General features: G+C 39.7%; 1 protein-coding gene across 4 annotated transcripts in view; it reads right to left on the minus strand.

The window, feature by feature from the left end:
- Positions 1–19,352, minus strand: part of TMEM131 (transmembrane protein 131) — a 139,510-nt gene that overhangs the window by 27,362 nt on the left and 92,796 nt on the right. For 3 of the 4 annotated variants that reach the window (XM_024743695.1, XM_024743694.1, XM_024743693.1), the window contains 12 exons: positions 18,092–18,244; positions 17,914–17,989; positions 17,635–17,752; positions 15,655–15,793; positions 15,080–15,189; positions 14,579–14,645; positions 7,761–7,912; positions 7,218–7,360; positions 6,087–6,273; positions 4,858–5,043; positions 3,893–4,051; positions 2,932–3,509 (listed from right to left, as the gene is read on the minus strand). In XM_024743695.1, the coding sequence (XP_024599463.1) occupies positions 2,932–3,509; positions 3,893–4,051; positions 4,858–5,043; positions 6,087–6,273; positions 7,218–7,360; positions 7,761–7,912; positions 14,579–14,645; positions 15,080–15,189; positions 15,655–15,793; positions 17,635–17,752; positions 17,914–17,989; positions 18,092–18,244 (2,068 nt within the window). The remainder of the gene's footprint in view (positions 1–2,931; positions 3,510–3,892; positions 4,052–4,857; positions 5,044–6,086; positions 6,274–7,217; positions 7,361–7,760; positions 7,913–14,578; positions 14,646–15,079; positions 15,190–15,654; positions 15,794–17,634; positions 17,753–17,913; positions 17,990–18,091; positions 18,245–19,352) is intronic. The other variant, XM_024743696.1, reaches the window with a different exon arrangement.

Genomic DNA, 19,352 nt, shown 5'->3' on the forward strand with positions numbered 1-19,352 from the left:
TCTGCAGTGAATGCAGACACTGAAAATGGCTGCACCAGGTTCAGTGCGTTCTCAGGTTTTAACCCTCAATCCAGCAATGGCCCCTGTTCAGTCCCCAGGACTCGCGTGTCACAGGAGGAGAAGCCACAGAAGTACAGAATCTAATGACTGCCCAGCCGTAGGGCCCCCGCTCAGGCAGCCATGAACAGAGGGCATTTCTGGGTCCCATCTCCCGGGAGGAAAAGTGACTGCTGGGATGACTAGAGAAGTGACTGGATGGCCTGCAAGCCATCTACCCAGAGAGGGCAAGAGCAGGGAGACCCCGTTCATATGAAGAAGGGTCTTTCTGAACAGTCTCCAAAAGCCAGACGTCACTGAAGCTCATTACAAGGAAGATTTCTTTGAGCTACTGGAAGGGCAGGGGAGAGAACAGGGTGCTTCTGAAAAGAGAAGGTTCTTTAATGTAAACACGAGACTATTTTAGCAGGGGCGCTGGGGTAAGCTTTAGAGAGATGATAAAGGTTCCACCTGGCTAAGAGCCTATGGTTTTATCATCTATCACTATTTTGCAACCCCAAGATCAACGCCCAACTTTTTTTTTTTTTTTGCGGTACACGGGCCTCTCACTGTTGCGTCCTCTCCCGCTGCAGAGCACAGGCTCCGGACGCGCAGGCTCAGCGGCCATGGCTCACGGGCCCAGCCGCTCCGCGGCATGTGGGATCTTCCCAGACCGGAACACGAACCCGTGTCCCCTGCATCGGCAGGCAGACTCAACCACTGTGCCACCCGGGAAGCCCCCAACGCCCAACTTTTAAAGTTCTTTTAAAAGACTGAGTTTCTACATGTATGTTATACTTCAATAAAACCACTTATTGAAGAAGAAAAAAAACACAACTAAGATCTGGCTCTTTCCTTCTTTCCACACAGCAGCAGTGGGAAGGCTACCAAGTGGGGTGGCTGCTCATGTGAAGCTGGTACTCATTGTCTCCTTGTGGGCTCAAGAATCACTAATAATGTGGTACCCACGCTCCATCATTACACAGCTTTTAGTAGGTCGACTCTCGGACCACTGTGAACAATAAAAAACATGTTTAAATTTTAAGTTCTAGATGAATGGCCCTGAAAAGAAAAACGGGCCTATGGTGGTGTTAGAGGACTATCTTAGACACAAGCAACAAGGTGCTCACTTCGACTGCCAGAGCCTCTCTTTGCGGTAAGAAGGGATAATATATGTTTGTTTTATTCATGCTCTCGATAGGGGAAAAACACATTATGTAGCTTGATCTAATTTATAAAAGGAACTTTAAGCATTCATTTAATATTACTGTAAAAATTACCCTAAAATATGTAAGCTCTATTAATAATGAGATAACAACAAAAAAAGATTTCTATGGAAGAAGTTAAATATTATTCAAGACTTTCTACTGTTTTAAATATCCAAATGCAAGTAATTCTAAGAAGACCAGATAGAACTAGTCTTCATATCACTGGAACTAAGAAATTCTCTAAAAGAAGACTCTCGGATTCTGGGGCGTCAGGTTTCTTCTGGCCTCTCAGGGCTGCCAGGTTCCCTATTCCCTGTGCAAACCAAAGGCAAATACTCCTTGGTACCTCAGTGAGGGAGGGACTTAAATAGACTTAGAGTAATGTATTAGCATGGTTGCCACAGGAGAGAGAGGAAGATGCAAAAAAGTTCAGGCTGTAAAGGGAATAAACTGAAATATAGCCAGAAGTCATTCACTATTTTTCACATTTTGATTCTGGAAGTTACAAATTAGCCTGCCTATGTACGTGTGGTGCGTAGACTTCAAAGAAGGGAGCCCCACGTTATGCTCTCGTGGAACTCTCTCTCCTGGAGTGTGGCTGGACCACACTTCTAATGAGAACACTACAGAAGTGATGGGGGGGTCACTTCCAAGAGTAGGTCACAGAAGACCACGACTTCTGTCCTGCCAGCCTGTTCTCTCTCTTGCCTTCCTACTTGCTTGCTCTGGTAAAGCCAACAATGGCTTTGAGCTGCTCTATGCAGAGGTGGCTGGCCACAGTCAGGAAGGAACCCAGATCCTCAGTCCACCAGGCCGTGAAGAACTGAATCCTGCTGTCAACCACCTGAGCGAACCTGGAAGCAGATCCACCTTCAGCTGAACCTTACAAAGGCTTCAGCGCTGGCCAACACCCTGACTGCCGTCTTGTGAGATCCAGAGAAGCCGGCTAAGCTGCACCCAGATGCCTGACCCCCAGAAACTGTGAGACAGTAAATGGTGGGGTTTTAAGCCACTAGGTTTTGGGGTAACTGTTACTGAGAAATGGATAACTAATACAGCATGAAGAACTCTAAAGCAGGGGTCAGCAAACTTTTTCTGGAAAGGGCTAGACAGTAAATATTTTCTGGTTTGTGGACCTTACAGCCTCTGTTGCAGCTGCTCAGCTCTGCCACTGCTGCAGCACAAAAGCAGCCATGGACCGTGATGAACGAATGAGCACGGCCGTGTCCTGATAAATCCTTCTTTACAACAACAGGTGATGACTCGGCCCACGGGTTGTAGTTCGCCAACCCCTGCTCTAAAGCACAGGTTGTGCAGAAGTTCTATTTTTGAGTTAAAAGGCAGATGATCTCCGTTCTGTTAAAATTATTTTAACGATTAAAAAGCTCAACCCGCCACAGTAACACAGTAATCACACGCTGTTGAAAAGGAAAACGGCAGATGTCCAATAACTTCCTGAATTTGGCAAGTAATCTAAGAAATACAAATATCTTTTATGACAAATGGGTACCTCTATCTGCATCCTGATATGGAAAAGCTGAAGTCCAAGAGCAGAGATGAACCTGGGCCAGAAGAACACCTACTAAATTAGCTGCTCATCACAACTACGATCACAGTAGCCCCTTACACACGCGCTGGCTCTCCCCTCACGTGTCACGCTTTCCCGGCCGTGAGAACCCATGATTACCTTTGCTTTTCGACAGTGGTGAAGGCGGCTGCTCTGCAAACACTTCCAGGGCTGGGGAGTCGTGGTGGTCGAAGTCTTTGTCCAAGGCTTCGATGAGACTGGTGATGTCCGAGTCCTCCGAGCTGTGCCGTGTGCTGCTGGGGTGCTCTGGGTGGGACGGGTGTGTGAGGGGTGCGGGGGACAGCCTCTCGGGCTGTGGCTCCTGGTGCAGAGGCACTGGCGGTGGCGGTGGTGAGTGATGCTCCAGCGGGCTGTGGGCATGGTGCTGGCTGCCGTGCTGGCTCTGTTTTGCCCCCTTGGACTTCCTGCCCGCTGTGTGACCCTGGGCCACGGCATGTGAATCTAAGACCAGGGCGCTGGCTTTGCTCGCCGACTGGGCGTTAGTCCTGCTAGAGGTACTTGCGCTGCTTTTGGCTCTGACGTTTTCCACGTCAGCTGAGTTCCTATTGCCGTGACTGCTGTGTGGGTGGACTGGTGGGCCACACTGCTTATGACTCCCTGCGCTGGGTCGGGACGCCGAACCGCCTGTTCCACAGAACCCCCTACTGTGACTGGGGTCACAGCTGAGTGTGTTCAAGCTGAAAAAAGGACCAACTGCAGATCAGTAATAGCAACCTACAAGATCTAAGATTAAAAGCATTACTTCATCAGTATAGCCACCATAAATATGAACTACCCGAAGGAAAAAACAGCAAGAAACAGGATACTTTCCACAACTGGACTGGGTCTGTTCTAACTGACAATATAGGAATTGAGGTATTGATACAACTGAGAATATTTTAACCCTTATCAATATGATAAAAACATGGCATTTGCCGTGAGTTCTTAACAGAGCACTATAGGCAGGGTATTAAAGATTTTTCCCCCTGAGCAAAGATGAAAAGAAGAAACTTATTTTTTCTTTGAATTACATCGGCCAAATCTATATATTGGAGAATTTATTTCCGGCAGGTGAACATACTTTCCTTCAGATGAAATACCAACGATTCTCCTGAGATCAAATGGTCTTCCCACATCAAAGGGCGGGTTCGAGGCCTCAAAGGATAGTCGCCTTCGAAATGGCTCCCAAATTCCTTGAGCTTCTAAATAGGCTGTTCCAATTACCAAGAGAAACAGTGCACTGCAGGGGTACAGAAGTTGGAGAATCGGGGTTCATTTGTGAGTGCAAGAGTAACAAAATGTGACATTAAAGGCAAGTTTCTTGGTAAAGTACAATATGATATAAAAAACAAAATGCCTGTGACATGACAAAAGAGCATTATGGATGAAAGGTTGCACACTGACTTTTCTAGAATGCCAACGTACACGGAGGCTCGTACGGAGGAAATAATTATTTGTATCAGAACAGACACTGGAGGGTAGCTTTTCTTTTACCAAGAAGAAGAAGCTCTTATCTTTTCTTTTACTTCTAACTCTCTAGGCCAACTCTTTTCCCTTAAAGGATGTGCAGGGTAACTATGTAAGTTAATTCAGAGGCGAGTATATCTCATTCTTAAAAAAACATAAAGAAATATGCTGAAAAAAAGATGAGGATGTTGACGGTTTAAAAAACATTTCTCATCAGTTTTATATTGCTTAGGTATGGCTCAGGAAGAATAAACTATTATGTGAGTACATTACAAATGCCCAAATCGAGTAACCACCTGGTAAATTATGCATGTTTTTTTCCTTTAAGAAATTAACCTGTACTTAATTTGTATAACAAATTTCAAAGGTAGAAAAGACTCTGGTTTATCGTATATGCCACCCAAGAAGGGTTCAGTTCTGACTGCTCCCACTGGTGTATGTAGGCTTGACGAGAGAGGTCTGCCTGCTTTGTTCGTTGCTGCATCCCCGGCACTCAGAACAGTGACTGGCACGTAGTGGGCCATGATAAACAGTGTCAAGTGATGCCTAAACACTAATCTCGAAAGAAGACACAAGTACCTCATTATTCCTGAGATGATGATGTACAGAGCCAGCTCCCAGTTGGGCCTGGGCAGGGCTTCTGCACAGGTTGCTAACATATGGTAAGGAAGGGATGCATTCAATACAAATACGAATTCAGAGCCACTGGTTGTTATAAACTTCAGTTCACGAATAACTCTAGAAGCTGTGAAATCAGGAGTAAACCTAAAACGGAATGATGGCAGTGAGACTAAAGTTTTTAAAAATATTCCGCAAACAGTTTAAATATAATGCCTTTGAAACAGAACACAGAATTTTAGAGTTTGATACTTTTATTCAACTTTCTCATTTTAAGATGGACAAAGTATCGCCCTATGAGGTGAATAACCAAAACAACTATATTCTGTGGATAATTGGAGAAGTGACATAAAAAGAGAACAACAGTCAGCTTCCCATGATCATTAACTAGGAAAGTAGTCTCTGAGCTTCCTTCCCTTCCCTCCTCCTTCCTCCTTTATTTAATCCACACTCTTCTCCTACGGTGCATTCCCACTGCCTTTGTGTGTGTGTGTGGAGAACCACCCTAGCCCTACTGATGTTCATCGCCTGCAGCACTGCTTTCTGCCCTATATTATTTTTATTTTGTTAACTGTACGCTCCGCAAGCACACGCTCTGCACGCTGAGGAAAGGTGTCTTATTCCTCACGGTACCTTCAGGTGCCAAGTGTGTGCCTTACATGGAGTAATGTAGTTACTTATAAAGTAAGTGTCCACTGAAGGTCATGAAATTATCATTCCATTCAGGGGATGGAAGTTTACATTTTATTATATAAACTTTATAACATAACAGGTAATCAGTTGTTAAAATATGCTGCAACTATTGCCGATGTAGGCATTAAAACTGTCTTCTGACCAAAATATCACACCTTTGTATACACTGCAGAACACAGAAAAACTGCATGTGTGTAACACAGGTGTCTGCCCTGCTGCGGAGACTGAATTTGTAGTCAGTTTCCTACACAATCTTGAAAGTAATTTTGAAACTGGTTTCTAAGACTATCTGATCCACTTTGGAGTTTCACAATTTTGAAAACAAAGATATGAAGAAATAACCAAAGATTAAGTGAAGAAAAAAATCAAATGAATATATTTGTGGATAAAGACCTTTTTTTGTGAGTATGCAAACAATTCTAGCATAAAGTTTGAACAACTCCAGTATAAAGTTAATGAGAAGTTAGTGACTTGTTATCGTATGAGAAAATACTTACAAAATGATTATGTCTTTAGAGGCATTGGCACTCAGTGCAAATTCTTGACAATTGACAACTTTAAAGCCATATCCCTCGCATGAGTACCCACTGACTTCAATGGTTTCTATGTGAATTTGAAGTTGTCCTGTATTCTCTACTTTAAATGTTCTTTTCAATGTGAAATTTGGTTCTCTTAGTTTCAAACCTAAAGGAAAAAAATGAGGAGTGAGTATAAATCTTGCTATCCTGTGCTCCAGGTCCAAGTAATGATAATACCTTCTTTATGAATGTATCCCAGAGATTATGAACGGAGCCCCTCAGGGCAAAGAGATCAGCCATTACCCAGATTTCATCAGGAAGTATTCTACTTTGTTAAGTCATTTTAGATGGCAGAAGTTTAATTTTGCACTAAGTCCCCTACATACGAACAAGTTTAGTTCCAAGAGTGCGTTCGTAAGTCCAACAAAGTTAGCCTAGGTACCTAACCAACACAATTGGCTAGATAGTACCACGTTGTAATAAGTTTATAATACGTTTCACACAAATAATACATAAAAAACAAACAAACACAAGAAATAAAACATTTTAAATCTTACAGCACAGTCCCCTGAAAAGTACAGTAGTACAGTAAACAGCTGGCATACAGGGGCTGGCTGCAGTACTCGCTACATCACCACTGCTTCTACGCTTGCTTCTGGACATCCTGGGCTTGAAATAAAGGTACTGTACTACTGTACTCTATACAGTACTGTAAAGTACACAAAGGCACAACCACTTGTAGAGGACGCACACACGTGACAATGTGCGCCAGATACGTGAACTAACTTATGTGATTGGACATGCAAAGGCATGTTTGCATCTTTGAAAGTCTGCAACTTGAAGGTTCATATGTAGGGGACTTACTGTGCTTTATTTTTCACATTCAGAGTAAATCATCTAAGGCATGCAATGAATACTGACATTTCAAATTTTTTAAGATCCAAACCAAACAACTCTGAAAGCAAGTCAGGGTGTTTTCTTAAAATCTCAAGTATCCATCATTAATATACACATGTATACATGTAGAAATACTGTTCTTGTTTTTGGAATTATTTACTGTTGACAACAAACGCTGAAATTTGTGCCCTTGGATATGACAGGAATACTCACTGTCTGTACAGTCTTTTAATAATGCTTCTGTGATTTTAAAGCGCAAGGAGCTCCCTGGACCTGGAAGCTTGCCTGCGACCCTCAAGTTCTCAGTTGTTCCTTGTCCTTGGACCATCACAGCATCCATCACAGTCAGGTTATTTCTATGTAAGAACAAGAACCACAGATTTTCCTCCCATTAAATTTGCACAATCTTTTGATCTATAATTTTTACTGTTACTTTATAAACCATGTAAAAATTAATACACTAAATTAAATGGTGAAACATTTGCACTTGAAAAAATTTTAAATGTTTACACAAAGAGGAGTAAGTTTTTCACTTTGAAGAGTCACACACGGTACAGGAAGACAGTATTCAGGTCTTCTAGCTAAAAATATCACAAAGGTATGTTTCATGAGGCGTGGTGTGTGTGTGTGTGTGTATTTCGGGCAAAATACCCTATTTCAGAAATAAATTAATGCAAATATTAATATTGAAACGAATCAGGAAAGGACTCTACGTAAGTACTAAAAGTTAACCCACACTTAAATCACAGAACATACCTGATTATGATTAGGGAAGAAACAGTTCTATTGTGAATTGGAGTAAACTTTACTTTGACAGATTTCTTTTCTCCAGGTTTTAAAATTAGGTTTAAAATTAAATGTCGGGAGAGGCCCTCTGTAAATCCCGTTGAACTCTGCAGTGGATGAGCCTTGAATCATTGGGTAAACAAGCAGGAGTCATTAGTATATTCTCTGGAAAAGTTTTTTTCCCTTTACCCCATCCACAGCCCAGTATTAGTTTCTCGAAGTGATCAACTATATAAACAATTTTATCCCTGATCATTTAGAGGCTGGATGGCTGGCAAGCAGAGCTGGGCAACCAATGATGACACTTTATATTCTGCATTAAGTCCCAGAAAGGGCTTTGTTCCCCAGGTCACCGAAGTCTTCATGTTTGTACTAAGCACTTGTTTTTGTGTACAGATCTTTTTATTTTTAACTTTAAAAGTTTTGAAACATGACACAAAAACAGAAAAGGACACAAACCTAAGAGATGAGAAGCTCAGTGTTTTAGCACAAAGGAAACAGCTGTGTACCGAACACCCAGCACCCCGAAGTCCTACTGGTGCTGTCCCCACTTTCAGTCACTGTTTTTCTGCCCCTCCCCTCAGACAGATATCAGCTGGAGGATCTTAAGGTTGCATCATTTTATTTGTAAAAATATTTCCAATTCATATCAAGCTATCTTTGAATTTTATTTTGAAAGCTAAGCCCATAATTACTATTTCATAAACACTTGATGATTTAAAGTTCAAGTAATAGCTTAGTTTAATAATCAAAATATGACTTCCTGACAGTTACAGATAAAATTAAAAAACATTTTTTATTTTTAAAAAAATCATAGTTCACATATAAGGTTACACTGTTCTGATTTCAAGTAACGTTAATCTTACACTTTTTGGGGGGAAGGGTTGGTAATACTTGGGTATAAATGTCCATGGCTCTACATGGCTCTGCTAACTTGTGAAAGGAGAGTGCATTTTGTATGATTTTTCTACTATATACAGACCTATCTACTTCAACAGCATGATTCTACAAACATGACTTCATAGTCAATAGACTTTGTGAAGCACACTTTTTAATTCTCACTTCTGAGGCAAATATTTTTTCCTACATCGAAAATTCTTCTCTGTCCATGTCTACTAGGACAACAATCTTTTGACTGCTCCAAAAGGGTTGGTAAATAGGTTCCCTTTTAAATGAACTATTCTGAGTAATTGATGAACACGTTATACATTATACATATATTCGCCAAAACAACTAATTTAAACTCTGATGACTTGGAAAATACTTCAGGATGTTGTAATGCCTCTGGGATATCACTAAGGCCCTCAATAATTCTCAGTAATTGTTGTAGTGGTGGTTCTTAAAAAGGGATTCATGGACTCCTGGGGATCTCAGGTCTTTTTAGGTGTCAAAACTATTTTCAGAACACCGACAGGCATTCTTTGCCTTTTTCACTGTGTTGACCTTTGCACTGATGGTCAGCAAAAGCAATGGTGGGAAAAACTGCTGACCCTTTAGCTAGAAGCAAGGCAGTGGCATCAAACTTCCCTAGTAGCCACTGTCTTCCTCACTGCCATGCACTTGCAGTTAAAAAAAAAAAAAAACCCAAAACTGTTACTGATTAAACAGTAATAAATATTAATCTTATTAAATCTCAACCCTTGAGCACATGCCTTTTTTTGTTTTTGGATCACTGTGTTTTGTCATTTGTCTCTAGGTATTTTTTGATTTCCTCTTTGATTTCTTCAGTGATCTCTTGGTTATTTAGTAACATGTTGTTTAGCCTCCATGTGTTTGTGTTTTTTACATTTTTTTCCCTGTAATTTATTTCTAATCTCATAGTGTTGTGGTTGGAAAAGATGCTTGATGTGATTTTAATTTTCTTAAATTTACTGAGGCTTGATTTGTGACCTAAGATGTGATCTATCCTGGAGAATGTTCGGTGTGCACTTAGGAAGAAAGTGTAATCTGCTGTTTTCAGATGCAATGTCCTATAAATATCAATTAGATCTATCTGGTCTATTGTGTCATTTAAAGCTTGTGTTTCCTTATTAATTTTCTGTCTGGATGACCTGTCCATTGGTGTAAGTGAGGTGTTAAAGTCCCCTGCTATTACTGTGTTACTGTCGATTTCCTCTTTTATAGCTGTTAGCAGTTGCCTTATGTATTGAGGTGCTCCTATGTTGGGTGCATATATATTTATAATTGTTATATCTTCTTCTTGGATTGAGCTCTTGATCACTATGTAGTGTTCTTCCTTTTCTCTCGTAACATTCTTTATTTTAAAGTCTATTTTATCTGATATGAGTATTGCTACTCCAGCTTTCTTTTGATTTCCATTTGCATGGAATATGTTTTTCCATCCCCTCACTTTCAGTCTGTATGTGTCCCTAGGTCTGAAGTGGGTCTCTTGTAGACAGCATATATATGGGTCTTGTTTTTGTATTCATTCAGTGAGTGTGTGTCTTTCGTTTTTTTTGTTTTTTTTTTGCGGTACGTGGGCCTCTCACTGTTGTGGCCTCTCCCGTTGCGGAGCACAGGCTCCGGACGCGCAGGCTCAGCGGCCATGGCTCACCGGCCCAGCCGCTCCATGGCACGTGGGATCTATAGAGTAATCTTGGTTGTAGGTTCCTTCCTTTCATCACTTGAAATGTATCGTGCCACTCCCTTCTGGCTTGCAGAGTTTCTGCTGAGAAATCAGCTGTTAACCTTATGGGAGTTCCCTTGTATGTTAATTGTTGTTTTTCCCTAGTTGCTTTTAATAATTTTTCTATGTCTTTAATTTTTGTCAATTTAATTACTATGTGTCTCGGCATGTGTCTCCTTGGGTTTATCCTGCCTGGGACTCTCTGCACTTCCTGGACTTGGGTGGCTATTTCTTTTCCCATGTTAGGGATGTTTTCAACTATAATCTCTTCAACTATTTTCTCAGGTCCTTTCTGTCTCTCTTCTCCTTCTGGGACGCCTATAATGTGAATGTTGTTGTGTTTAATGTTGTCCCAGAGTTCTCTCAGGCTGTCTTCATTTCTTTTCATTCTTTTTTCTTTATTCTGTTCTCTAGCAGTGAAATCCACCATTCTGTCTTCCAGGACACTTATCCATTCTTCTGCCTCAGTTATTCTGCTACTGATTCCTTCTAGTGTAATTTTCATATCAGTTATTGTGCTGTTCAACTCTTTTTGTTTATTCTTTAATTCTTCTAGGTCTTTGTTAAACATTTCTTGCATCTTCTCGATCTTTGCCTCCATTCTTTTTCCAAGGTCCTGGATCATCTTCACTACCATTATTCTGAATTCTTTTTCTGGAAGGTAGCCTATCTCCACTTCATTTAGTTGTTTTTCTGGGGTTTTATCTTGTTCTTTCATCTGGTACATAGTCCTCTGCCTTTTCATTTTGCCTGTCTTTCTGTGAATGTGGTTTTCATTCCACAGGCTGCAGGACTGTAGTTCTTCTTGTTTCTGCTGTCTGCTCTCTGGCGGGTGAGGCTATTTACTGAGCACGTGCCTTTTCAACACCATGTGATCAAATGGAGTACGCACGCAGCACCCCTTGGAGCATACTGGACCATGCTGTCCGGAAGAGCTATTGTTTCAGATGCCAACTGAACTAGTTCCTGCCTCCACAACACCATTTATATTTGAAAAAACGATTGACGGTCAATATACGGTTATTCAGACTGGAGTAGTTAGTAGACATTTTTACGAAAATGAAGTGCATCTGTTCCTTTAAGGAAACAACTGAAGCATTTGCTGCCAATGGTAAGATTTGAGTGTTTGAGCAAAATTTAGAGTTTTGGCCCTGTGAGCTTTAGAGCCAATAGTTAAAGAACACCCTGATGAGATTAGTGGTTGTAAGGATGAGTATGATTTTCTGGATACTGCAGAGTGAATTGTGTCAACATTTGGAAGCTCTCCATATCTTAGTGAACCAGTGTTTTCCGAATGACTGCTGCATGGTGTTATGATAACTAAAAAAGCAATTAAGACACTCCTTTCTGCAACTATATGAATGTGTCAGGTCAGGTCAGATATTTATCATATACTTCATCAAAAACGATGTATCATAAGAGACCGAATGCAGAAGCAGACAGGAGAATCTATCTGTATATTAAGTCAGAGAGCCATTGAAGGGCTCTGTAAAACAATCTACTCTTATTGCAAAATGGTTCTTAAAAAATATATATATCTATTTTTTCATTTTTATATTACCTATGCCAAATAGAATGGGCTTATTATTATTTTATAATTTTAAATGAATTAAACCAATATTTTAATGATCTCTCAGTTTTAATTTCTAATATGTTAAATATTGATAGATGTAAACCACATAAACAAAAAACCTCTTTGGAGTCCTTAATAATTTTTAAAAATTGAGATAATGTAGAAATCCTTAATTATTGTTCAGACTGTAAAGGAATGCTGAGACCAAATATTCTGAGATCCACAGTTTTATAGCACTGTAGAGGACTGTGATAGAATTTATCCTAAGCTCACCCTAAGACGTCCTCCAGCATTTCTTATTTAGAATGAATTCCTGAGGTCTAGAGTATTCTTATTCATCTTCCTATCTCTCACAGTACCTACATCTTGTAGGTACCACTAAAGATTTGGTAAGATAAAAAAAGGTAAATATAGGTCATATACTTCTCATGAGTATTTCCTCTCTTATAAAAGCAGAGTGAAAGGAATTTCTGGTTACTGAGCTTTCTAGATATTTGAGGTCTAGATAGCCTTGAACTTATTATGTTGGTACTTTATGGATGGAAAAAGCAAAGTAAAAAAGATTCCAAGAGAAGGGCATGGACTAGAATATGAGACTATCTAAATTTCAGTCTAGTATTCTACCTATTACTCAGCAGAAAATAAAAATACAACATTGAAAATTACTTTCTCTTTTTAAAGAGAAAATTTCTTTCTCTTACTTTCTTATATAAGATTTACTTAAAATAGACATAAAAACAATTCCATAAAGGTTTGGCTAATTTATGCCTTATACATTAAAACACAAAGCTATGGGAAAGGACACAAATCCTTCAAGAACTACAAAACATCTAGTTGGACAGGTTAATTAGTGATTCCTAACAGTAATGACCATGTGTCACCAAAGTATGGGCAAGGGTTCTGGACTCTGAGAGAACTAGATTTGAATTTGGCCCTGCCAGTTATCACAGGTAGGAACTTGGGCAAGTTACTTCCTCTCTCTGAGCTTTGTTTTTCCACCACCAACAGAACAAGGGAAATACTTATTCTTAGGGTGGTTAGTAATAGCTCAGCCTGGCTATTGTAATGATTACATGAAATTGTAAATGTGAATGCACCTGTTGATTATAGTGATACATATGATACAGTGATATATATGATATATATATGATATAGTGATATATATGAGACACTATACACATATAGTGATACAATGCTGATACATAGTAGGTGCTCATGAAAGACTGAAAACCTTCGTATTGCCTTTCTTTCCCACCTGGTGAGCCACAGACTGACTCATCCAGTCAACATTCATTGAGGGCTTCCTATGTCCCAAGCAACCCATCTAAGGGCTTCCATGTTGGTCTGTTTAACCTGTTCAAAAACTTTGTAATATTCAAATTATTAACTTCACTTACAAGTGAAGAAGTTGAAGTTTGGAAAGGTTTATTTACTTGGTCGAGGTGACCAAGTTAGTAGGTACAAAGCCATGGTTATTCTAGGAGCCAACCTCCCTTATTCCAAATGGGAAGCAGCAAAGCCACAGCATGGCAGGAAGGCATCCCGTGGCTACTTGACAGACTGGGACCGTGCTCAGAAAAAGAGCTCAGCAAAAGGAGAGAAAGGAGGTGGTCATTTACTGTTTTCACTCAAAGTAATTCAGATGATGGAGGATTAACTAGATTCCTACTCTCATTCACTCAACACCCTTCGTATTATAAATGTGGGAAGGAAACCATATAAGTAGAAGACAAGCCCTCAAGGAGCTTATACCCAGAACTGGGAAACAAGGTACCTACCATACGTCAAAAAGAAAACAAAAAACACCGCTAACGTGCTTGCAAACAAAGATTCAGGGAGAGCCAGAGAGCCGAATCAGTGCACGCTCCACAGCCATCAGGGCTGGTGTGAACAGGCTGTTTAAGGCTGGATGAGAGTGGCTGGGAAGGGCATCTAGGCCAAGAGACTTGGGCCAGTTTGCACGTGGCTTTAGTTCCCAGTGCTAATTTCCTGACTGACACAGATCCTACACATTCAGTTCTTATATAATCATGAGTGGTTAGTGGCTGCTCAGCCCGGCCTGTATGATAGAGAATATTTGGTCCTAGAAGAAACCAGTTTATGTATACATTTATTAGTTTAAAAATACTTGTTGAGTTATAACTATGCTCACTATCGCGCTAAGTATGAATACAGCTAGCCGTGGGTCTGGCCTTCACGGAGCTTACAATCTTATTAGAAAGTATCCAAAATAAAAATTTAAATGACCAAGCTCAATGTTTTGAGGCTTAATAAAAAACAAACATTATCTATCAGTATACACCTTATCTACTAATCTCAGAGGTTCTGGCAGACATTATTATGAACCTTCATGAGCTTAATGCTTAATGCCCACAAACAGGACCTTCTATCCAGGGTGCCTCATGGCAATCTAAATCCCACCCATTCTTCTGGGGCTTTTTGCCTCTAAAATAATTACTAGACTGTTCTGACTTCTCCAGTAACTTGCCCTTCAACCAATTTAAGGATGGTTAATATTTTTCTTTCACATTTGCATTGATCATATCGTAGAATTACTTCTTTGGAATAGTATGAAGTCTGAATACTTACACTGTTTCTGAAGACTTGGAATTCTAGTGTTCTTAAATCTATCTTTGCCACCTTACTTAAGTTAAACCTGAAATTAAAAAACATACACATATTTCTTTGTAAACAGCATCATAATTAAAGGGGTTACAAATACTAAGGTTGTGCTTATCTTTTGGCAGATTTTGAGATCGATGTTATCAGATTAACAGCCTTCAAAAAATAGCTACAACTTACAGTTAATATTTTGTTCACTTTTTAAAACTAAAATATTTGAAAGGCTCCACCACTTGCTTCCTCTTTATAAGATTTTAGGAAGGAGTTCTATATTATTTTTTTCTTGTCTTAAACTGGGAGCTTTTCTAGATGTTTAATATAATATCCATCTCTCAACTTCAATTACAGATGCAGAATTTCTCTAAGCCCAATCTATTACTGTATGAGCTGAAATAAAGTTTTAAATGTGTAAAATAATAATTCACTGCTAATATGAAAACATTCTGATAATCTACCAGCAATGCCTACCTTGATATTAACTTATCTACAAAGACGGAAGGGTTGGAATATAAGGCCAGAGGAATAAACTGAATGTAGACAGGCGCATCTGCAGGATTTTCTAACGTAATCTCTTCTTCCTTAAACAAAGTAAAGACACAGTAAGTGCAAGACTGCCACCGTTAAAAGAGCCAGGACATGCAGGCAACCTAAGTGTCCACTGACAGATGAATGGATAAGGAAGATGTGGCACATATATACAATGGAATATTACTCGGCCATAAAAAGAAACGAAACTGAGTTATTTACAGTGAGGTGGATGGACCTAGAGTCTGTCATACAGAGTGAAGTAAGTCAGAAAGAGAAAAACAAATACCGTATGCTAACACATATACATGGAATCCAAAAAAATAGAAATGGTTCTGATGAACCTAAGGGCAGGACAGGAAAAAAGACGCAGATGTAGAGAATGGACTTGAGGACACAGGGAGGGTGGGGGGGGGTGGAGGACAATAAAGATGTTAATTAAAAAAAAAAAAAAAAGAACAGATACTTCATAACCCTATTACAGATTTCCCAGAACTGATGTCACTCTGAATACTTACTGAAGAGCAGTTTGTATTAGTAAGGGGAAACCTCATGTGATGGGGTGAGCTGAGGACGGAAGGCCAGGAGAGCTCGGCAGTGATTTTTGACAGTATGTTTTTTTGAAGGTCTGTATTTACTTCAAATATAGCGCTCAATCTAGAAAAACAATTTGTAAGTCACTGTAACAAAATGAAATATTTGAGTTTTCTGAAGATAGGAAATTCTATTAGACTTGTGTATTTGAGAAATTTTACTTGCTCTAATATTTAAGTATGCTTTTCATAGAGACATGTATGAAGATGCCTCTATTTTGGCACAAAGGGCTGCCAAAGTATCACTGATCGCCTGTACAGTATTGTTTTCATACTGAATTCGAAAGGGAAAAGGCAGGGATATTCAGGTAACATGATGTTATGGGGATCCTAAAGGATCTTGCATGTTTAGTGGAAAGATCCAGACACCAACAGCAGGCAAATGTTTTCAGTAGAACTAATAAGAAGGCAGTGCACTGCTTGGCATATGGCTTTTTCCCCACTTGAGATAAAAAACAAAACAAAATCCTGATACACAATGAAGACATCAGTTGAAGAGGTAACACATATGAGGATTCTGTCCAGACATATATAGTTAAGAGCAATTTTCAGGGCCTCATTTGACTATTTCCCTACTTATGAGTATTTATAAGCCAGCGGTTAAGAACTCAGAGCACATTCCCTAAGGAAACAATATTATAAATGGGGCTAAGGTGCCTGGGCACAAACACTGAAGCCTGTTTTATCCTATAAGACTACTGAATTATGACACCCTAATATTGGTGAGAGTACCGGTTTTGTATGACGAGTAACGAATTCTCTGTAACATTCACGCTGAGAAAGTAAGACAAAGGCAGGGGCAGGGAAAATGCCACATTCACTGTGCAACTGGGACACAGTGGCACAGGGCAGGCAGGGAGCCTGGGTCTTTAGGAGTGAAACACTAGGCTCACAGAGAGGAAAGCAGGGGTTTCAGGGGGCGGGGCGTGAAGAGGTTCCTTGGCAGATGAACCTAGGGCAGCACTGCAAGTTATTTATTCATAATTGGATGTTAAACTGTGGAGGCGACCTGTACCTTACAATGTCCGCTATGGAACTGTAGAGGACCAAGGAGTGTCTGAATTAGTGTTCTCTTAGTGAGTTCTTTAGAAGTCGTCTCTGTCCTAATTTTAACCATTTTAAAGTTAAAATTTAACTCTCTTTTGCCTTAAGAGAACCTTTCAGAGAAGGCAGTTCAGATAAATAGAAACCTGCAGATTTAATCATTCATGGCTTGAAAATCTTACAGTACTATAAATTGGAAGATCTTGATGATACTGACAAATACATTTCAAATCAGCCAATGGAGAAGAACAGTTTTCATCAGTTTGCTAGTCAAATCCTCTTCTGAAGTACACAGAAAGATCAAGTTTCTATACTGCCACATAAGTGTGTCTTTGCTTTTGAATCTAGATGCGGTACTGATTCGTCGCTGGGACATTTTCTACCTGCCACAGACATAAGGTTGAGCCCATGTGAACGGGCCATGCACCCCCTAACAGCTCAGCTCTGGAAAGGGAGGAAGCAGTTCTTTTCAGGAGGGGCAGAGACACTCCTCCTCCTGTGAGGTTAAACCTAGAAAGCGTTTTCCTAGCCTTTCACAGAGGTCAGTGGTAGGCAGAAACTTTCTTTCTTATGCAAATGGTGTGTCTAAGGTAAACAAGTTATCCTACACAAGGACAACTTCATCGAGCTCCTTTGACTTTAAGGAAGCATCTAGAACACTGGAAAAAAGACAAAAATGGTAGTGTGCATACTTTTGAGAAATATACAACTACAATGGCAATTCAAGATGCTTCCTGAAGATTAGGCATATTTTCTTACCTACAGGGAAATAAAATAACCTAATATAAGAATAACTTTAGAAAGTCATGTTTCATACTGGTAAAGATAGCTCAAATACTTAAATGAAGCAAAACCACTTACTTATGACCTGAATTTTCCTTTATTCCCATCCATCCTTTGAACAGGCTTTGATGCAAATCCCAGTCGGCATCCCAAGCATCTTCCTGCATGGCTATACCAGGCTGTACTTTGGGTTCAGCTAAACCAAGGAGACAAATGGTACGACATACTCAGCCCTTCAAATGACTCCCACAGCATCAAGAGATAGGGATGGGCCTTAAAAGTGGCCGCCTTTTATTAAAGAGTATTCTGGGGAGGGAGTGAAGGAAGGGCATGAGAGAGAACGGCAAGATAACTTACATTTGGACAGAAAAGGCAAGCCAACATAGCAATAATCCCCACACTGCAGTCCAGGATCAAAATAAATGTTTGCAATCTATAAAGAGGCACAGGAGAACCATGAATCCCAAATCCACAGAAGGTCACAATGCCAAAGTACTAATGGATGGGAATTTTTGCAAATATAACATTTTCAAACCTTTGATTTTTTCCCTGGCTCCAAATCTTCCTTATTGCCCCGTAATCGTTTGTAGTAAAATCGTACATCTTCTGACAAAGATCGTATTTGTTGGATCTTTACCTTCTGTGAGAAGGAATTCATAATATTTAAACTCTGATGAACTATTTTCCCCTGAAGGAAGAAAACAAACAAACTCATCTGTAAATGGCAGATTTTCTTCAGAACACACACTTTAGAGCTGACAGACATATTTCTAGGAAACCAAAGTTCAAAGGACATTTAGAATTTTCAAAAGTTGATAAACTTTAAATTTGTAACCAGAGCCCCTCCTCCAAATGTACGTATTTTGTTGTTTTTATGGCCTGTTACAGATAAATTAGCAGGTCAAATCTCTGCAATCTCGTAAAAATGAATTAAAGTAAAAATGTTCACATACTAACAAAAGTACAGAGCTAGCTTTGAATAAAGGAAGCAGTCACTGTCAGTTTGTTAAGAAAGGTTTGATTATACCAAGGCCAGGGTGCCTTAAAAGTATCCAAATTCAGGATGAAATAAGTGAACTCTAAAATCCAAAGCTATTTTCTTTATAAAAGAAAAATACTATTTGTGCCAAAGAGAAATTAGACATTTTTAAAAAACACAGGTTATCAAGCATCATATTAAAACAGTCTACAGATTAAATCATTAAATTACCAATGATTGCTCTTATCAGCTGCATGCTTCTCCCTATGACAGGGTGCCAGATTTTAAATAAAAAATTATATGATTCAAATAATCATCAATAAGAATCATATTATAATATTTTACTTTCTTTTGTTTGAATACAGAACCAGAATCCTATAACCTGATTCCTAGCCATTTGAAGAAGTCTCTAAAATGACCAGACCCTGCTGGTCTAATATTTGGTATTGAAAGACAAAGAAGTCGGGACTTCCCTGGTGGTCTAGCAGTTTAGGACTCCCGCTCCAGGTGCAGGGAGCCTGGGTTTGATCCCTGATCAGGGAACTAGATCCCACATTCCACAACTAAAAGATCCCACGTGCTGCAACTAAGACCTGGCACAGCTGAATAAATAAATGTTTGTTTTTTTTTAAAAAAAAGACAAAGAAGTTAAGAAAATGAACAGTAAAAGGAGTTGAATGATGGTGCAGTTAAGATTAACACTCATCATTTACAGTCTGACCAGAGTAGAAAGATGTTAGAGGGTGGGGACGCTGCTGTGAGGATACGAACATAAGAGAAGAAAGCAGAAGCCTATGCTGAGTCCCAGCTTGGACTC

The sequence above is a fragment of the Neophocaena asiaeorientalis genome, unplaced genomic scaffold (genome assembly GCF_003031525.2).
Source record: "Neophocaena asiaeorientalis asiaeorientalis breed wild unplaced genomic scaffold, Neophocaena_asiaeorientalis_V1.1 scaffold114, whole genome shotgun sequence".
NCBI lineage: Eukaryota > Metazoa > Chordata > Mammalia > Artiodactyla > Phocoenidae > Neophocaena > Neophocaena asiaeorientalis.